The sequence below is a fragment of the Phalacrocorax carbo genome, chromosome 11 (assembly GCF_963921805.1).
Source record: "Phalacrocorax carbo chromosome 11, bPhaCar2.1, whole genome shotgun sequence".
Lineage (NCBI taxonomy): Eukaryota > Metazoa > Chordata > Aves > Suliformes > Phalacrocoracidae > Phalacrocorax > Phalacrocorax carbo.
In genome coordinates this window covers 19,934,737-19,956,143 of record NC_087523.1, presented here as the reverse complement: position 1 = coordinate 19,956,143, position 21,407 = coordinate 19,934,737, and the positions used below count along the sequence as shown (strand labels likewise).

The 21,407-nt window shown below is 41.0% G+C and overlaps 1 protein-coding gene across 3 annotated transcripts in view; it reads left to right on the top strand.

Annotated features, from left to right (window-relative positions):
* COL4A6 (collagen type IV alpha 6 chain) overlaps window positions 1-21,407 on the top strand; it is a 141,969-nt gene that overhangs the window by 73,487 nt on the left and 47,075 nt on the right. For all 3 annotated transcript variants that reach the window (XM_064463339.1, XM_064463338.1, XM_064463340.1), the window contains exons 4-5: window positions 15,211-15,345; window positions 17,197-17,241. In XM_064463339.1, the coding sequence (XP_064319409.1) occupies window positions 15,211-15,345; window positions 17,197-17,241 (180 nt within the window). The remainder of the gene's footprint in view (window positions 1-15,210; window positions 15,346-17,196; window positions 17,242-21,407) is intronic.

Sequence of the window (21,407 nt, the reverse complement as noted above, 5' to 3'; positions counted from 1 at the left end):
CTGTACCTCCTCTGTATTTCTTATCATTATCTCCTTTCTTTTATTTCTCAGGTTCCTTTTCCTTTATTTTGCTCTTAAGCCTTGACCCTTTAGCCTCCCCCAGTGACATGATTCCCCTTAGGTTTTGGTCAGCAGACACTTGCAGAGCTGGCATTTCCAGTCAGTGGCACATGTAAGGCAACATTTCTGCTGATGCTGATTCAGCCAAGCAAAGATCAGCCGTGTTGGCAAGAGCAATGGCAGTGAAGGAGGGATGCGTACTGGGCTTGATTCTTCTGTCTCTGACATCAGGGTTGTACTTCACTGAAGTCATTATTGGTCTGTATTGATGTCGGTGAGAAGACACTGGAGTCCTCATATGATCTGAAACTCCACAGAAGTGAATGTCTATTCAGAGATCCATATACAGAGAATGTATTAACTCATTCACTGTTTTGCTGTTATTGCTGATTAAAAGATAGGCCATTATAAATACCTACAGGGATTATGAACAACTTAATCTTGTGTCTGAAGGGGGCTGGTATGTATGTGTGTGGCTGAGGGCAGTTTAATGCACACTATGCAAATACAGCATGGTGTGAGGCTTTAAAAAACATCCTATGGAAAAACATTTCTGCAGATAGCTGTGGTTTAACTGAAATTGGAATAATATCATGAACAAGGGAAATACAAAGCCAGTTTATAGCAGTGATCAATAGAGCATTCTTTATTTTCTCTATTTGTTTAAAGTATGCTTTGCTTATTTTTCTCAAACAGCAGTCTAATGATTGTTCCCTAGCTGATGGCTCTAGGGAAAGGGCTTAGAGTAGTTTGTGTAGCTCGACAGTGGCTGTTCTGGCTGCAAAAGGAGCACTGGCAGCAACTTCCAAAGGGCCCTGCTGAGTCTGTGCAGATCAGCTTCCAGTGCTTGTCCTCCCAGGGTTTCTGGGGGTTTGTAATTTTTTATGAGCTGCTAGAAGGCTATTTGCAGATCTGAGGCAGTTTTGGTTCCTCTAAAATGATGTGTCTTCATGTTGGCGTGTAGTAACACTACTCTTTGATGTAATAGGATGATGCTGAACCAAACCATCACTGCGTTGTGGTGTACTGGTCTCCGTTTTGTTATATTTAGTTAGCAGAGTTTGCTGTCTGAAACAAACCCATAAAACTGACTATGCTGTGAACTTTACCTCTCAGGCCTTAGATAATTCCCATTTTTCACTGAGCTCCAAGTGAGTGCAAAATATAGTGATAAATGCAATATCAGACCAGCATGGCTACATCAACATAACAAATAAAACTGGAAGATGTCAGTATTTGCTGTTTGAAACAAAAACATGCATGCAAAGAGAAAGAAACCAAACAAGACAGTAACACCTACTATCTTAAAAAAAAAGAAAAAAAAGAGGGCAAACAACCTGAAAATGTGCTGTCTCTCTCTACAGACTTTTCCTGATTTCCATTATCATACAGATTATACTGTCCTGGCTACATCGATTTTATAACTACTGAACTTCTAAATAGACTTAGCCAAAACTTGGAGTTGCCAGCTGTCTGTAAGTTACAGCTGAGTAAAGGCCACTCTCCTCTGCCCTATCTAGACATCAGGATTAAGGCCTACTGAAGACTTCTGATTTTTCGGGTGTGACTTTGTAGGTACATATGGATAAAAGGTATTTGATATCTTTGAGGTGTTTAAATTTATGCTGCTATTTCAATCTTCTTTTTCATGGTTTTATTTTTTCTTTTGGATATGTAACTCGTAAGCATTCTGAGAGCAATCAGAAGTAATTCCAGCTTTGATTAGCAGCTAATTTAAAACAACGGATGAGCTACCATACCCCTCCCTTTGGCTTGTTGGTATGTTTGCTTAACTGCAGGATACATTCCTAACTCTTAGACACTTCAGTTCTGCTTGGGTATAGCGAAGGCCATTATCTGGCTTGTGGTCTGTCAGAATGGGAAACATTTTCTCCTTTTATTTTAAGAGAGAAGAAGCTGCTGAGCTGCTTTGGAAATAGTGGGCTGGTTATTGTCTGTCTAAAGCTCCCTAGACCTGTGTGCAGGACAGCACCAGTCAGGTTATCCTGTCATCATATACAGATCGCTGATTATCACACACCAATGTTTGTGATCTTCTGCAGCACTGCTTCCTTCTGTCTCTCATCAAGCCCCAATGAGCACAGACCGTGACAGGTAAAATCTTCTTCCAGACCTCAGATGCTCCCATACAAAGAGCCATGCTTAATCCCTGGCCTAGTGTGTAATTTAGTAATCTGCATGGTCATGAATTCCAGGGATATATAGGCAGGAAGCGCAGAGCAGTGTGGGTAGCAGGACAGGCCTACAGAGTCATTTAAGCCTTTGTTGTATTGTGTAGCAAGGGATTTTGGGGACAATGAGACCTGTCTGTCAAAGATTAAGCAGACTGGAAGTGTGGTTTATACCAACAAATGAATGAAGCTTTTTGGAGTGTTAATACAGCCACATAGTAAATGTCCAAGGACTTAAACATACAATTTATGTGATGACAAGCACCATTGGAATTAATCATTTATTCTATATACCTTAGCCAGTGGGAATTCAAGTAGGTGAAGAGTTCACTTCCGTCCTTATCTTGATCAATATGCAACACTTATTAGGAAAAATGAAAAATCCTCAATTTTTTTCCTCTCCCTGACTTTGGTGTGAAGTTATTTTTACTAATGGCAGCTTATTCTCTGACAGTGCCTAGTAAACCAGCCACTGACTGACTGGCATTTCTTGTTATCAGGCACTGCAGTAAAGTTTTGCCTGGACCTGCTCTGCTTAAGCCTCTAGAGATAACTGGAATCTTGCCAAATGTAATGTCTGTAGATTTGCAGGCCTCTACTACCCTCCCCACTCCTCCTGCTTTGGTCTGTATATTTCCAAGCAACGTGTAGATGAGAATTCACAGACTCCATTTTTTCCCTTTAAAGAGAATTGTTTACATGTTTGCAAAACTCCCCTTGGCTCTGCTGTGTAACAGGTCTCTGAGAAGTGGTTTTTTTTCTAAAACTGCTATCTTGAATAAACAAACGGTTCCCATCTGAGTTTTAAATCTTGACTAATATTATCTGTTCCTACAGATAATTTTGTTTTTATCAGAACCCCGTGCAAGGGAAGCCGCTCAGACCTTTCTGAAGTGCCAGGAACATGCTGGGAAGGCTATGGGAGGCAAAATGTAGGGGAAACTGCTTGCAGAGAATCTATTGTTCTGCACTGACCCCTTACCGGACAGATCTGTGAATGGCCTACTTTCACAGCCTGCCTTCTAACTAGAAGCATCCTTTGGGGCTGAATGACCTTAGTGGATAATGAGAGCTTTTGCTATGTTTCTCTCATGTAAACAGAATGTTTATGTGTGTGGAACATGCTCTGGTGACTAAAACTGATATTTATTTAAATGTGTATGGGGTTTTTTCCTTTTTCTTTCCTTTCCAAAGAAAGGCTATTTTATTCACCAGATGAATAATGTTAATACATGATACAGTAGTAAGGCTTAGAGGTAGCTCCATGCTGCATAGATCGGATGCCAGTTTCAGAATTGCATTGTACTCTACTAAAATTTGGTTGTAATAACACAAAGACTGGATATTGGACAGGAAAGGGGCAGAAGTAATGCATCAGTAAGAACAAAGGAAAAAAGATTCTTTTTCTGGAACACTACTTGTGGCAATTTAGAGATATACACTTTCTGTGTAACAGTGATATTTAATAGAATAATTAGATGTCCCAATATGATAAAAGTGAGCCAAAAAAAGCAGCGTTGGATTCTGTTCCAGAATAGGTTAGGCTATGACTTGCATTGCAAGCTAAGTTAGAGGAAATGTTCAGATTTTCAGCGATCTCAGCATCTTACAAGCTTGTTCTCTCAGGAACTTGAGACAAATTGAGAGGAGCTCCTAAAGGCAAGATTGGATACAGGCATTTAAATCTGCTTTTAGAGTACCAGTGTTGCGCTTGTGATCCCAGTCTCAATTGTTCATAATCTAATGATTCACTTTACATTCAGCAGAAACGGAGAACACGTAATGACAAGCATTAAAAAGTCATCTTTTATTTAATTATCATATTAGTTACCACCTGAAAAACCACAGCTATGTTTTATTCCAAATATTAAAATAAATCTGTGCTATTTTAGTTAGTTCTAAGTAGTTTCTGCAACCAACTCACCTCAATATATAAATTATTACAAAATGTGGTAAGACAAACTAATATAACTCCAGTATGAATAGCCGCATTACTAGCTAGAATATCTGCTGACAGACAAGGAGTAGTAAGAAAAGATTAAGCCACTTTTATGAATATTCAAAGGCAAGCTGTTAAATATGAAGATTTTTCTCTTACTTGATAATTTTGCAGCAATTTAAACTAAGATAAGTTTTTCTGCTTTAGCTGGAATACAGTGAAAAGGTTGACAGCAACACAGAAAACTTCCATAAGAAGCATGAAAACTGGGGGAATAATAGCCTCAGTAGAGCTACAGCTGCTAATTAACAAATTGATATGACACTATGATATCTCCATTAAAATGGTCCTCCGTTATGATCCTTTGAGAGAAGTTGTTGTTCTAGAGTAATTACCATGGAAAATAAATGATCGGTCTCCCTTGAGATATGCCATACACTACATTATCACTTTTTGCTCAGATTACATCTAGCCTTTCTTTACTATAATCTGTTCTTATCTGGCCTGATAAACTGAGTCCAATGGCATTTCCCGTTATCAGTTCACTGATACGGTTCATTGATAGCCACCTTCAAAGTAGAAGTAGCAGATCAAGTGGAAACTAACAACGTTTTTGGAATCAAAGACAAGACTGTTTTCTGTAGCTGTGATGATCTGAGTGTCTGAGCTATCCAGATATCCCATTCAGATTGAAAGTCTTTGCCTGGGAGAAAACATTTTGGAGGTTTTTGAATCCATGCAAAGTAAACAGATACTTTGTTGAGTTAATTTTCTTTGAATGACCAACCCCTCCAGCCCCTTAATGTAATTTAAAAATGGGTCTGATTTGGCATTGCAGCAGTCTGGGAATGGATGAGCCTAGCCCACGCTGCGGTTCTAACGTTGCCCAGCGAGGGGGAATATTGCTAGCCCAGAAAAAACTAGAGCAGGATCTTGCCTATCCACTTCAGTGCTTAGCAGGGAACCCAGCTGGTGAGCATGAAATAATTGTCCTTAGACTGGTACCCTTCAACTTCTTCCTAGCTCTAGTTGATTAGTGGGTGGTTTCTCTCAAGAAGCGCATGACGCATTGAATCTTTGCTAGAGGTCATTAACTAACATTTTTTCAACTGCTCTTGTACATCTTCATGTTCTTCTCCTCTATGTGGCTGTTCCTGTAAAAATACTCCTAAATGCTGGTCTTAGGCGCATCTTGTGGAAATGAGTTCCCCAGGATAATTGCCAGGATTTAAATAGACAGGGAACTTAGCTTAGCTGCTGATAGAAACTAAAGCTGGGAATAGCTTATCTGTAGCTTAAACTGCAGTAAAGAGCTCTAGTGAGGGAAGTTTGTCTAAAAGGTTCCTGAACTACTGTCTTATCTCTAGCATGGCGCCTTTTAGAAAGGCTGAGAAAGCATCATGTAAGGTAGGTGATCACTAGAGCTCTGTAACTGTTTCCATGCTTGGCAATCTCAAGGTTTTTTTGTTTTTTTCATTACTGGTTTCTTCATCCTCATTCCTTTCCTTACTGGTGGAATGTCATGTTTGGGGAGGTTCTGGCTCAAGAGGACATTCTCCGTTCCCACAGCATGAGGGAAATGGAAAGCTCGCTGCATCATCCACAGAGCAGAAGGGGCTTCCGTAACTCCTTTTCCATCTTTTTGTCTCATGCTTCTGGGTCTGTTCCTTATCTCTGAATTATCACCTTATCTCTTTGTTAGTGGGGAAGCAGGACATGTCTTGACTGCGCTTGATTTTCAGTTCCAAGGCAGAAAGAGAAAAGTAGTCAAATATAGTTTAATGTAGTTTCAGAAATTGTGAATCGGTGGAGAGGTACTTTTGACCAAAAGTTACCAATTCCGTGTTTCCTTCCTTCCTGTCTCGGTCTTCCATTTTCAAAATCCCTCAGCTCTTGTTGGGTCCTGTAGAGGCTGGTGGACAGAGAATTCTGCCTGTGAAAGTTAGTTGCCCACTGAGATGTGCAGTTCCTCCCACGCGTTTGCAGCTTTCTCAGCGCACAGCCTGGACTCTCGTAGCCGGTGCTTTTGTGGGAGGCATGAAAGTCAGCAGCTCTGCCCCTCAGTGCAACAGGGAGGACCAAACCACCCCATCTGCTACGGAATAGTTGTACTGTGAAAAGGCTGGTGTGGGCAGCCTCTTCCTGCTAGATATTGCCCACATCTCTGTTCCGTCTCTGAGGAAACATTAACTTTTCTCAGCCTTTGCTTGCAAGGGGAATTAGAAATTTAAAAATTGGGTTTGTTGTAAAAGAAAGAATTGGAGAGGAGCCCAAAGCAAATTAACAGATCTGGACACAGCAGACCCTGAGGAGGTTTGGAGTCTGTTCAGCTTCAGCATGTGGCTGAACCCTCCCTGCCTTTCTAGATACAATGTCCCTTTAATAGTCTTAACAGGCCTGACACTGGCAAGATTTCACTTGTACAGTACACTACTTAATACAGCTAATTTTCTCCTGACAACATTTTTTTGCAACAATGAATCTTCTGTCACTTGGGTCCATGAAGAAGGCAGCTTGGAAATGCCAGCCAGAGAGGGAGGTAGCAAAAAGTTCATTGTGGCTGTTCGGTTAAACAGTTCTTGAGAAACACTTTGGACGTTTTTTATTTCTTCTGTAGGGTGCTAGGGATAAGTGGAAGGGAAAATAACACAAGGCTGCATGTTATTCCTTCCTCGTGAGCCTGTAGAGGATCCCTGGAGAAGTTCTGTAGTGTAGGGTATATCTGAAGGAGAGGCACCCGCTGTGGTTTCGTGGGAGGCCTCATGCGGCTGCCTGTGAACTCACTATGAATCAACATCAGTTTTCCCAACAGACTTGTCTAATATCTCTAATTAGTGTGGTGTCTTCCTCAGTAATGAGTGAGGTAAAACCCCTTTAAATGGTTTTTGAAAAATATTATGCTTGATCTTAGCAAATTTGTTGGAGAGACAATATATACTGTATATACACATATATATACACACATAGTACATACAGCAAGGCCTGTAGCCAGATGTTGGAAATTGTATAAGCTCAGTTAAACCCCAGTGTGTGTTTGAAGCTCATCCATATTGTTTGTCCTGTGAAAAACAACAGACAGAAACAATTAAAATAGGGGATAAAACTAAGCAATCCCATTTGACTGTCTCATTGAACCAAATAAGTTATTTTACACAAAATGTAAAAGCAGGCTGCAAAATATTTCTGAGGACCATGAAAGTATTGCCAAAAGTAAGGATAGTAAGGCATGAAGAAAGAAGCAAAGCAAAGCTGGCAGTGACTGTGGGCTGCCCTCCTTTGCAGGTCACGCTTGTGTGTAGCACATCACTATGGGTTACTCAGGAATGAAGCAATTTTAATTATTCTTTTAATTCACACAGTTTTCAGTAAACATGAAAACTAATTATAACCAGTTAGCTGATCCTTTGCTAGAGCAATAGCGATGTAGATACCTGCTGTGTTTTATCGCTGTAAAAGCCTTTACTTGTCTCTAAGGGGCAAAAAATAGTTGGCAATAAAACCAGTGGCATCTGCAGATCAGTCTGGTCAGAGAAAAGCCCTGCAACCGAAGCCAGTACAGTCAGGGGCTGTGACCCTTGCTTTTCATTTGACTCATCTGCTGTTTTGGGGGCTGACTGCTAAGGAGCTGCCATTTGGTTGTTTTCTACTGCCATACACTCACCAGAGACGACCTGTGTGCTTTCTTGGGGCGGGGGGAAATGCTTTGCATATGCTACGTTGTCTACTTTCCTGTAGGGCCATCAGGAAAATGGAAAGAAGTTCTAGAGAAACCCTGTGTTTTATTCTGAAATAATTGATTCTTTTGTATTAAAATTCAGCTCAGGACTTGTGCTGCTGTCAAAGATGTACACAATATTCAGAAGTGCCCTTCCCTCAGTTAAGGGCAGGAAAATGTTATGACAGCTGCTGTCCTATGTGAACAGGTTGGGGAACTGTAAAGGCTTTCTAAAACATTTTTTAGAGATTACACACCAAAGGCTTGAGGGAGAGAAGATGGGCTGAGGTTGCAAAAGACCATAAAATCTCATAAACCATTCAAACCTTTGGCTGTACTATGTTCTTTTGTTAAATAAAAAAAAAAAATTGGTTTACTTCATAAGTAAATTGAAGTCAGTTAGACCTCACTGGCTGCAACATTCTTGCTAAGGTTTCATAGTCATGTCATCCATCCTTTCAGTATAAGCCTTATTTTTTGGAATATTGATGAGTATAATGTAATGCCAGAGCTCCATGAGGTGTGCGAGCGGTTCCTGCCTACTGTTACTCACCTCCTTCTTCATGCATCATTTCCTCAGTTGCCCCTAAGTCAGGCTTCAACACATGCGTGATTTCAGAGGAGCAGTGCCAGTTGTCAGTCTCGAATGCTGTCTACGTGAGTTGCTCTCCATTTGTGTATGAACCTAGCATTGCCCTTCCAGTTGAAAACACAAAAGGTTCCTAAAGATATCAGCTAAGCGAGCACAAACCCCTTTGGCTGTGGCAAGCAGTGAAAAGTTCATCTCAGACGACTATGTATCACCTGAGCCTTGTGGTCAATTAGCTTATACAGTGGGTAAGCTGGGGATTCGGGGGTGATCCCCTCTGCTGCTGTGATGCTCTGGGGTGCAGTTCATCAGTATCTAGTCTCTGCAAACCATGATGACTGTTTCACGTGGTTTCTGCTGAAATAGAGGCATAATTCTGAGTGATGATCATGAAAAGGACAAGTACATGTCATTCAGATATATAGCATAGCTCCTTAAAAAGAAGCTTTAACTCATAATTTTCATAAAACAGTTATTCATTTAATTAAATACAACGTAACTCACTGCTATGCTGTGTAAATCCTGCTGCTTGTTCTTTATTTAAAAAAAATCTCCGTGAATAATACCTCTATATTCTGTAGTGCCCGCCATTCTGTATGACGCTCAGTGTTACCCATGGATCCCCTTCTCTCCGGAGTGCGGCGCGGGAAGGCTGTCGCCTCGCTGGCACATCTCTCACACACACATTACAACCCACAAGTGACTTTCACTTACTTTCATGTTATCTGTGTTCTCTGTGGCCTGGAGCCTTTCCACACGATCTTACTTTCTTATCTAACTTGGACATTTCGGTCCAAGCATTCATCAAAGCAAAAAGCAGTCTGAGTTAAAGTCATCCTTTTTGATTCTTACTTTTTTAAAAGTAGTTTCTTTAAAGGGTATGAAATACAAATTGGAATAATTACTTAGATTTAACACTGAGTCACTCCTGGCATTGTCCGTGGTGGGGAAAAAGACAACAGTATGTGGTCTCTTTGTGTGCTATAAATAGAAATAGCAAATATGTGGAATTGATTGGATCACCATGTTCCGTGAAAGTTTTTAACTGGAAATTGAGCATTATAAAGAACAAACTTTTCAGAGATTTAAATATCCAGTTTTAAAATAAAAATACATTAAAATAAAGATTTTTTTTGAAGTCCAGGGTTTATACTCAGTTCTATATTTATAATGTAGTAAACCTTCCATTGCAACTTTATTTACGTTACTGAAGCACAGGATTCAGGAAGCAAATGATTTATGGAATCAAATTTAATTAATTTTTTTAAGCAGTTTAAAGATAGGGTGTAAACCCATATATATATGTATATGTATATGCACACACATTTTCTACTGGCAGTCATGTCTAGACCAGCTTAGTGGAAATAACACAAGTATTTTTTGAAAATGGAGTTTATTACATGAACTAAAATTGGAAATTATTCTGAGAAACAGCCTGCAGTTACTCATTACTACATTAAAAGATTGCTCCTGAGATGACCAGAGCAGCCTTGACAGTCTGCAGTGTGAGCATGCCAAGCGCTGCTTCGCATAAACAGAAAACATCTAAAATGAATTATGATATTAAAGGATTTCACATGGTGCAGGAATAATTTGTCTCTCTTCTCAAAAATAAATGCAAAAAAAATATTACCCTGATATCCTTCCTTTAGAAAACAGAGAACAACAAAGGAAAAAAAAAAACACAAACGATGAGATTTTGGGGAAGGTGCTGAATGAAGTAGGGTTGTTACACAGGATGTTCCTCTGGCCCATTATTTCTGTGTGTATATACAGTTTTGCGTATTCACCTCATGCTGTGTGGGTACTAAAACGCTGCGTAGAGGATCACTAAATTACAGGACAGAAATAAAGAAGCCATTTTGAACAAGACTTTCCCTACGTGTTTAGAAGAAAAACTGAAGAATAATTTTCATTAAAAGTACAAAGCATTTTTCAGTTGGGAAAATAATTACTTCGTCTGGAATGTGAGCAGGGCACTGGATACCTGACCTGTAATTTAGGAAAATAGTGAAGGGTTTTTCATCAGTAATTATTATTATTACAGTAGAACTGTGGGGCCCCAGCTGAGACCAGGACTCTCTTGTGCTAGGCACTGTCTATCTAGCAAGAGATAACCACTGCCGCAGGAATCTTTCAGCAAAGGCAGGGCAGACCGAAGAGGAGAAGGGAGGAAATGGAGGTAGAAAGTAGAAGTGGTTAGCCCAAGGTCATGCAGCTCGCTGCTGGACACTGCTGCCTTGCACCAGTAAGTCACCTATAGATGCTTCATCCGAGTTCGGCAGGAGTCATCCGTCGCCTTTTGTAATGTGGCATCCCTGATCAGGGAGAATGGCCCTGGCTTACATGGGTAATGCCTTTTGATGTGTGAAAGAGCATCTTGCAGGAGCTATCCTGTACAACATGGGAATCATCAGTTAGTTATATAGATCGTCCTTGAAAGTTTTGGGCTAGAGTCTGCTCAGTGTATGAGAACGTACATTTTTAGGGCCATAATGATTTAATGGTTGGCTTTTTGGTTTGCCTTTATGTAATCAACTGAGCATAAGATGCTTCAGACTACAAGGCATTTGGTCTTGAAGTAAATCGTTGTACCTAGCAATTTTTTGTGTCAATAAAACATTGTTTCTGGGGGAAATAATGAATGAAGACATAGAGAGCATGAATAAGACCCCTTTTAAAAATGTGGTTACTGATTTCTGTTAGAAAAGGAACTACATGTTAGTTTGAGAAAGCGTGAACATCTTTAAATTCAGTTGCTCTTTTCATACACTGGACATTAATTTTTCTTAGAAAAGTAATAATAATGCTTTGCTGATTGAAATATGACAGTCTACGACTTTACTAACTGAAGAAGGGGCTAGTTCTGCCCTACCTGATTAGTAGTATTCTGCTCAGTTACTAGTCCTGCTAAACTTACCTCACTTTGTGAGTTCTAGTATCCTTTTTTGGTGATGAATCACTGAGCTAGGATTTGACAGTGAGTGAGGCCAGTAGGACTGTCCCCTAAGTAAGCGCTTGTATTATTTTTTGTCCCTGAAATAAGGGGCATGCCCAGCGGCTCCATACCACTGCCACGTGTGTTCCTTTGCACAACGACAAATCAAATAGATTTACGCTTTATTCTCCAGGCTCACAGAGGCAATGGGGGAAAAAAAGAATGTTTGGAATTTGCAATGCTATGTGTAGCAGCTCTGCTTCAGTGGGCGAAAACTTATGTGGGGTATTAAGTTGGCAAAAGGGGTAGGGACAATAGAGAAACTGTGATGCATTTGATTGTGTAGCAGTAGAGAGGCCCCATATTACCCACTATACTGGCTTTTCCTCATGACACCCTGGGATGCAGATGAGGTAAAAGCGTGAAGGGAAGAAAGCACATGCTGCAGAACATTTTCCATCTTGAAAGACATTGCCATCAAATTACATTTTCAGGCCTTTTTGTTTTACCGCTTTCTGCGGTGTGGTGGTTCAGAAGCAAAGGAAGGTTCCTATCCCAGCCATTTTTTCCTCTTGGTCAGCACGCACTGAAAATGGGAACCTGAATGTCTGAGAGATCTCTGTGTTTTTAGTGGTTTGCAATGGTTAAGTGCATAATAGAGATGCACTCATATTGCACTTATGGCACAAACTTGCTCAAAATCCTGAAATTATCTATGGAAATGCCATGGTATATCAAGAAATAATGCCATTTTTTACCAGCATCATATTCATTACAGAGACACAGGCATCTCATTTAGTGCTGCTTGTGTAATAAAAGCCTGGTCACAAATATGTTTGAGAATGCACGTCATGGTTTTCAAATATATGAAATTCTAGTGGGAATTTGAGAAAACATCCACAAGTCACAGTAATTTAATAAACTCTGTCCTTGCTTGGTGTTACTAGCATTCTATAATTTTCCTCTTCTTAAAAATGGTTGTTGTGCAGCCAGGAAACCAAAATTACACCATCAGCGTTAATTACTAATGGCTTTTCTAGAGGCTACTGGACTATATATTGAACAATAAAGATTAAAAGTAGGGAGCTCTTTGATTCACTGTAGTTTCTGTTTGATGTAATCCACATTTTATGTTTAAGCTTGTCTTCACTGCCAAGAGGTGTTTCATTCTTTTTATTCTTTGGATAAGTAAGAACAATCCTGATGCCAGAGCACAGAGCACTTAACTTTTTACCACAAGGTAAACTCGTTGAGGTCAAACAGTAGTTCCACCTGGCGCTGAACCCTGTAAGTTTACCTTGTGGTAAAAACTGAGTCTTCATTGTGCTTTTATCCTGGAATTGTTCCTGCACACCACACTGCCGGCTCTTTATAATGCTTTTATCTTGGGACAGTTCATGGGAGTGCTACTGAGTGATGAAAAATGCTGCTTTTTTAGCAGTGGAGGCAAGTCCTTTGTTTCAGCATAGAAAACATGATTTCCATCCACACAGACTTCAAATGAAACAGTAGGAATTCTTGAGAGCCTGATTATCATGGCTTAATCACATTACCAGAGAGATTAGAAGCACTTTACTGTGTCTTTATGCTTTAGTGACACTCTAAGGCACTGGACAAAATCTTCAAGTGCTGTTTAAATCTTCCTTGTAGGGCACTAAGGCAAAAGACAGCTTTTTACCTATGGGCCCTGAAATGACAGAGAAAGTGTTTAGTTCTTCTGTCAGAGAGCTGCAGAACTTGTTACTGATCTTTACTCTCTCATCTAGATGTATTTCTCAAAGAGACCTGCAGCAGAGCAGAACAAAAGCCTCCTAAAATTTTAATTCCTATTGGTTCCAGTCATTGTGAAACACTGTCATTAACCAGGCAATCAAACTAATTGAATACAGAAGTGTTAGCAATTCAAACAAGTGAGGAATTCACAGTGTGCTTTCTCTAGAAACCTTGGTGGACTCTTGGATGCTGTTGCTTTTGTGGGCAGTGGCTGGCTATAACAGTAACATGCCCTTTTTTAGGATATGTTTCTCCAGTGCTGTGTTCCCTTGAGGTAAACAGTCCACAACCCATGTCTTTTAAGTGACTTGTAAAGACTCTGAATAGCTTGTGACTATGGGAGATTAAAAAGCTAAAGCTGAGGCTGAAAATGAGAGCAAAACATGTGATTTTTGTAACATGTTCCTTGCGTACGGTGGCCAAGGACCACTGAAGATTTGGGGATTAATGTTATGATCATATGGTTCCCAATATAAAGGATTCCATTGATAGTTAGCCCAGAGTGAAGGAAGCAAAAATAATGAACAGAAAAACCTTTTTAGATGGGAGTCTGTGCCTCTGGAAGTGCACGGTATGGACAGTGTCTAGACAGAAAAGGTATGAAATACAAAACATACACTTGACCTCAGTTAAAAGGCCAGGATGAAACAATCACGACCGAAAGAGTGACATGGGGGAATTGCTGCAATTTAAAAGAAAACTGCTCCAGTAGTGAAGAAACATGGAATATGGGACACTATGTTTTAGCCTAAACAGGTACTAAAAATGATCCTGGAAAAAGAACATTTTTAAATTAAATAACAGTTTGATTCACTTTGCTTGATTATTAACATGTAAAAAAGCATTTTTAAATTAACTGCAAAGTCTTTTACCTGCCAAGGCATGGAGTCAGGACTTTGTATGTCTCCAGCTGAGATTACTAAAACACTTGCAGCAGGGAGCTGCATTCCTTCTGCCGTTTTAAGGAGTTAGGGAAATAGAAGGGAAACACACTACCATGGACGTGAGTGTAGAAAATTAAAAGGAGGAGGATTTGGGGTTTTTTTTAAGCTTCCTCCTTCATTCTATATCTCTTAAGGTAAGGCTTGATTCTTGGCATGGGTAACTTCACGTGATTCACCGACTGTCTTGCCAGTAGAAAGCATAGCCCTAAGGTGCCGTTTTCTACTGATACTTTGGGACCTTAGACTCTCTTAACCTCTTTCAGATTCTCTTCAAATTAACCAAATGAAAACTACAAAAATGTTCACACAAAACTCTGTGTTAAGCATTCAGCTGCCAAGAGGCAGTTTGAGGCTGATAAAAAATCAAAGCACCTACAGCAAAAGTTTTTAAACATTGGCTTGTTTCAGAAACAAGTGCCAGACTACTCTGCGCATCCATGTAGTGGTAGAACAATGAATGTTCATCAGTCACACATGAATTTCTGCAGCTGTTGAAAAGGCTGCCATCTTCGGGCAATGCTCTGTCATTGCACCCTTATTTTTGTGCTCGAGGACTCAAAATCCCCACCCTGACCGTAAGGTAAGCACAGTGGAATCGATCCCAGTCCTGAGCCAGCCATTGTACTAGTCTCAAATACTCTAAAGTGTGCTTTCTGACTGCATGTGACCCATGCACTTCTTGTATCTTGTGTTATCTTTTTGTTGTGCTTGATCTAAAGCATAAGCAAAACCTTTTTGCACTTTGAGCTTGGAAATAGAAGTGCAAACTCAAGAAGCAGCAGGCAGTTTGATCTCAAAACACTGTTCTCTTCTCCTGTTCCTTCCTACAGCAATGTGGGTAGTAATAAATCTTCCAGGAAAAAGGGGAGATTTCTTACTGTTACTCATGACTTACCTGACATAATCTCTAAAAACTCTATCTGAGAATGTACAGGGAAAACTTTAGGATGTCCTAACTACCCCAAGAGGTATCAAATTGCATTGAAGATTGAGTTGGATGGAGTAATTGCAAAGGGGTTTGTCAACATGGTGTGTTGACTTATTTTTTGTTGTATATTAGGGTCGACCAGGACCGATTGGGCTTCAAGGACCAATAGGTGCACCTGGACTTACTGGCCCAGAAGGTTTGCCAGGAGCAAAAGGTGAGAGAGGAGCAGTGGGCCCCCCTGGACCAGCTGGACAGAAAGGCGACAAGGTAGGCTCGACAGTGACTTTTCTGTCTCTGCAGGAGATCTATGGCCTTGTTTATATTTTTGAATGAATAAAGATAATCTTGGACTACCTGCCCAGGGACAAGAACACAACAGCATTTCATTAGTACCTTTAGAGAATTGCTTTTATTTTTGAATGAGAATATGGTTCCTAAAGCTGCTGAATGTTGTACCCATCCTGGTAGATGAACCACAACCAGATGAGTATTGCTATTTCAAGTAGTTTTTCACTCCACATGCCCCTGGATAGATGGGTGTTACTCACACTATGTTCAGAGAGACATGGAGCCGGTTCCTGTGTAGAAGATCCTGAGCTGGTGTCTAGAAAAGTAAAAGGAACGGGTACTTTCACCTTAAGGAAAGTTTACATTGTGCACCAGGCATGCATTCGCATTGTGAGTTCTGGGTTGCATGCAGAGGACTTAGATTCCCACCGCATAGGCCCGAGCGGTGCGTATGCTCCCACCACGAGGCCCGATAGAGGTTATGTAATGGGTTATAAAACAGGGATGTCTGATGTTGTCTGATGCAAGGACTGGGATGAGATTCCTACCCCTCTGCGGTTGGACAAAAGGAATGTTTCAAGGACAACAGCTTGAAAACTTGAAAGACAGAGGAAGTCCTGCATGCTGTGCCTGGTTTCTAAAATCTGAAGGAAGTCTGGGACATCAGCATTGGAGCTTGCATTCTGGGACTATCCCAGAGCATCTACTTAATGCAAGGTGCTCAGGTCCTGTGTGCAAATAAGAAAAGGCAGATAGTTTAGGTACCAGCACCTGCAGAGCACAGTTCATCTTCCATATTTTCACAGCTAGTGATAGGTGAGCTAGCTAGGTGAAAACTAGCTCAATTGTACTTCATATGCTGCAGTTACACCCTCTTCTCATTTAATATTAGTCAACACATTGGAGTTCTAGTCACCCTTTCTCATAAGACAAAGAACCAAGTAAATGAAAAATGATAACAATGAAAGTCATTGCTTCAGTGTTGCATTCATCTGAAAGGCAATGGAGGTTTCAAAACAAGGACTGAGTGCCGATATGAGTGATAGCATTTTCATAATTCTGGCAGATAATGCTGAAATTATTAAACTTGGATTTTGGATGACACAGAAAACCAGGGTAGGAACTGGCCTTTAATGATTGGAACCAATTTCCTTGCACTGAAAAAGTCCCTTGTTTACTCCAGACCTGCTGTTTCTATCCATTGAAATGGATACATATACAACACCAACATGCAATAAGATTCTACCTCTTTATCCCTCGTGGACGCAATATACTTCACCTTTCCAACGCAAGAGCAGTTTAGGCTGGATATTCTGCTTACACAGTCTGTTTTGCTACTAACCAGAGCAAAGCAGTAAAATCAACAAAGTGGTAATTACTTGCAACTCAGCCAGGGGTGGTCTGAAGTTAATATAGTGGTCTGCATATCTCTGGGTGGTGCTATCCAAGTATAGAGAGAAAAACCCAGAAGTCCTGTTGAAACTCTTGGAAGGTCAAGTGTGACACTGAGAGTTAAGCTTATACAGGATTGTTTATTTTCCTGGCATCTTGTTTTCCCCAGATGTGCAGTAGGAGATTGTATTTTTACTTTAAATTGCCTGATTAAAACTTTCCTGAAACACTCATTTGGCATCCAGTCAAGCTCAGATGCTCAGTTCCTATCTTCACTGACCCCTGCGGTCAGAGAGAATCTATATGAGATAGTTTGCTCCTTTTTGTTTTAAAAGCTAGAGTCCAGGACTGAAAATGTTGGAGTGAAAAGCATCTCACAGGTAGCTGAAATATATAGATCAATGAAGTGAAATATAATGTGCACTTTTTTTTCTTCAGGGCCCAATGGGAGTTCCAGGATTTCAAGGCATCAACGGGATCCCAGTAAGTCTGTATATGTAAATATAAATCAGCAGAACGTTAGTCACAACTAAAAGCACGTAAGCACAATGAGACTGTCCTAACACATGCACAGTGTATCCTGCAAGTGCTTGCTTCTCTCTGGAGGGAAATGGCAGTGTTTGTTAGTCTGCCTGGTGATCCCACACTGGTTTGTAAGAGGTTTGGATCATATTGTAGGATGATGGGAAGTTGATACGTATCAGGAATTGAGCCTGAGTTCCGTGAGGATCCACTGCATCATTGATAAGCTTTTCTTTCAGCACCGTGTTCTCTCAGCATCGTGTCTAGAAAACACCAAATCATCAAATCATAGACTTCTGTAATTGAAAGGGACCTCGTGCAGTCAAACAGCCGTGATCAGCTGTGCTTCAGGCTTTTTTAGTATGTGTTTCCTAACCAATTCTTAAAACCTTGTAGTGATGGAGACCTTAACTTCTATGTTAGAAAAGCTTTCCTAATGCCTAACTTCAGTCTTTCTCTCTGTAGTTTAAACCTCTTAGTTCTCATCTTACTCATCATGGACAGAGAGCAGATTGTTCCCTTTTACTTTGTAGTAGCCTTCTTGTATGTGATAACTGTTATCAGGTCTCCCTCAAACTTCTTTTGCTGTGATGTGAAGGAAAACTGATTAGAGCTGGGGCCCTCCTGACAGTCCCTGCTTCTCCACTAGGCGCTAGTTCTGGTTTGGATCTGAGCCTTTCAGAAACCTAAGACAGGAAAGAGATAATTGCTGCATTTTCCAGGTGACTGGGTTAGGTAACCACTTTCCCTGACCATCAGGAATTTTTTGTTTGTTTCTTTCATTCTTTAGAACTTTAACTTTCTAGTGACAGTTGTTTCCTTTACTATTCAAAAAATTATGTGTCTAGAGTGTTTTGACCAGCGTTCTTTTGCTTTTGTCTTCCCAGTTATTTTTGTAGAGATGTCTTACAGACACTTTACCGACACTTTACCTCCGGGGAATTTTAGCTAAGCCAGCTTTAGAAGCTGCCCCAGACTTTCTTGCTCTCTCTACACTATTTAGCTCATCCTGCTTTCTCCTTCTGCAATTAGAATTCTTTTTCTTTTCTTGATGACATTTTTCCATCTTCTGTATCCTTCTGCCTTCAGATTATGCTCACAGTCTTTCTCATCTTCCCTACTTCCTCAGCTGGCCAAGAGCTCCAACAGTTGAGCTATGTTTTCTTCCTTCCTATCAAAAACTGAATTGTTTTGATAGATTGGCTGAAAATGTACAGTTGGCCCTGTAAATGAGCTTGCTTGATTCCAGTTCCTTCCTAGCCCTTGTTCTTCTCTCCCCCTTTGCTCATCCTTGCCTGTTTTCTCTCCTGCTCTACTCCCTTGATGCTATTTTTTCCTTTTCCCACCAGCCAACTCTCTAGCTCTGAAAAGTACAAGCTGTTTCCATAATACTTAATTTAATTGAACACACTGTGGGAACATGCTGTTCTCAGGGTATTTTTTCAGATGAGGCTCTGGAGAAAGGGGATTCCCAACAAGGGGAGGCAGAGATACAGCAACAGCCATTGCCAGGTAGTTGGCAGTGACAGGCATTCCAAGGAGAGAGCAGGGGAGGTAGATGAGAGGATTCAAAGCCTCCAGTTTATGCAGATATACTCTGTCTGCTTTATAGTATTCTGCAGGTGGGCGAATGGGAGAGGCAGATTTTGCTGTTCACGAACAGCAAGGTGCTCACCACTGTGGCTCTTCTGTGCCAGAACCACAGGACAGAAAAAGGGGGAAGGGAAACTAGTTCACACTGTTTACATTCTAGCATTGAGATAAATGCTTCCAATCTAGGGTGAAAACAGCAACCACCACTGCTTGAGAAAATATTTGTGCTTTTGCCAGTTGCATTTCAGGGTAAGGAGTAGCTTAGGTTTGTCGTGAAATGTATACGAATATACACACATTATATGGATGTGTGAAATGCAGAGCAAAGGAGAGAGAGCATGTGTGTGCTGATACATGTAAGAAAGAAGTAAAAATATATTGCTATCTCTGCACAAGAATTAACATCTAAATATGAAGAGAGGTTCTTTGTAGTATGCAGGTATGTTAGTGTGGGCAGGTATATTTTAGTCATGGCCAAAGGACCGCGAGGCTGTGATTCAGAGGGGAACCCCACTATTGACTTTAAGGGAAGTGGTGTTCCACAGAGGTCCCTTAAGGAATGCTGGTTGCAAGTAAATCATGTTGTTGCAGCTGGCCTGACTAATCCCTTTAACCTAGTAAATACAGCAGCTACATGTGTTTATTGCTAGCCTTTCATGTCACACTGTAGAAGAAACCCTCAAATCCCTAGCCCTGCTCAGGAAGTTTATTTTTTCCTAGAGGACAAGATTCAAGGGCGCCTCTGGCAAAGGCTAGAACTGGTCCTGAGAGATTTATATAGCTTTCACGAACTGTCCAAAGAGTTCTAGAAGGAAATATTTCTGAGATAAGTGAGCCCTTGTCTGTACCATGAAAGCTCAAGCTACATGGAGAGGCAAAGTTCTCTATTTGTGACCCTCCTAGAGGAAATGCAAGCACTTGGCAATGGCTGTAAAAAGGCCACTTTGCCATAGCAATCCATGAAACTGCTTATCCAATTAGTTTTGTGTTCACCCTTAATTGCATTTGTTTCCCTGTTTTTAAATATTTGTTGAGCTCTCCTGTTGGGATCACCTTTGTGCTGTTTGGTTTAGAAGAGAGGCCCCTTGGGATCACAGTATCGGTGTACGAGCAAGAGTCAGATAAAGCAAGAGCCTAGATGAACAGTTCAAGTTTCCTTATCTGTCTCACAGGGAATGTCTCCTTTTGTGAGAACAGAGAGCACAAGTGATCTCTCCAGCTTGTGTTTTAACTCAAGTCTGTAAACTAGTCACCCTGCCATGTATAAGTAAAGCCTGTAAAAGTCTACTGCCTTAGTCAGTTGAGGTGCTTGTGCTGGATTGGCATATCTGCGAAAACAGGAGTTAGAGGAGTGGGAGCAGCGAAACTATTAACCACCAGATGAAAACAGCTCTTTAAATCACCATTTTAAATCCCTGGGGAAAAGGTTCATTTAAGCCAGAACTTTACAGCTCTCAAGGAAGTCAGTTGTGGGTGCTCAGTATCTCCTCAGGTAAGGTTCTTAAAACATTGTGAACTCTGAGAGCAGGTTAGCTAGAAAGTAGTAAATCCTGTGGATTTTTTCCTAAAGCAAAAGAGGCAGCATGTGTGTCTGTGTCTGTCAGTCTCTGTCATGCTTTGGCTCAGAACCACAGACATGATGCCATGGGGTTGAGTGACAGGGCCAGAGATTTATTTAACACACATAAGAAGTCACAGTGGTCAGCATACTTTATGTCCTCTCTTTGTGAGCCCTTCTCGCATATTAAGAGGATACCGAAATCCTTTGGGCCACTTACAGACTGTGTTGGTCCAAGGGTTAGGAGATCTCACCCAAAGCGTTTCCCAAGACATGAGGCCACCGGTCATCTGCCTGCCATGGGCTGGCTCTTGGCCAGCACTAAAGTCTTAGCAGCTTGGCTCGCTGTTGCCTGGCTCTGAGGGGCAGATGTTGGCTGTTCAGCTTCACTAAACCCTGCAGCTGGTCACCTTATGTTGTAACCAGATACATGTGCACTTGTCTCACATAGCTTCTGGTTTTGTTGATGCTGTGAACAAAGTGAAAGACCTCATAGACGCTGACCACTCTGGCCTCACTCTGCAGTCACAGCCTGTCCCATCAGAGATTTGCTGCTCTTGGCTATGACATCCCACATGGATGGAGGAGGGTGGGTTGCCACTGGTATGTCCCAGCTTTGGGAACCAAATGAAATAGTTTCTAAGAGACAAACATAAGATGCAATTAATTGGTGCTTCAGCCTTCTCCTGTCGCTTTACCAGGGCTTGGCAAGTCCCTGCTTGCACACCACATGTGGGTGTTTTGACAAACAAGCTTTAATCATCAGGGCAATTGGTACTATGTATGCAGTGGTGCCTGATGCTAATGCTTTGGGATGACTTCATTCCATGTCCTGAGGCCTTGTTTAATCTCAAATTTATACTTGTCTGGGTGAGCTGCCTTGATCCTGTAGTGGAGACACACTGCTTTCATCCAGTTTGCACCTTATTGACTGACAGAGAGCAAATCTGGGCTCTCTCCCCTTCTCTCCATTTTG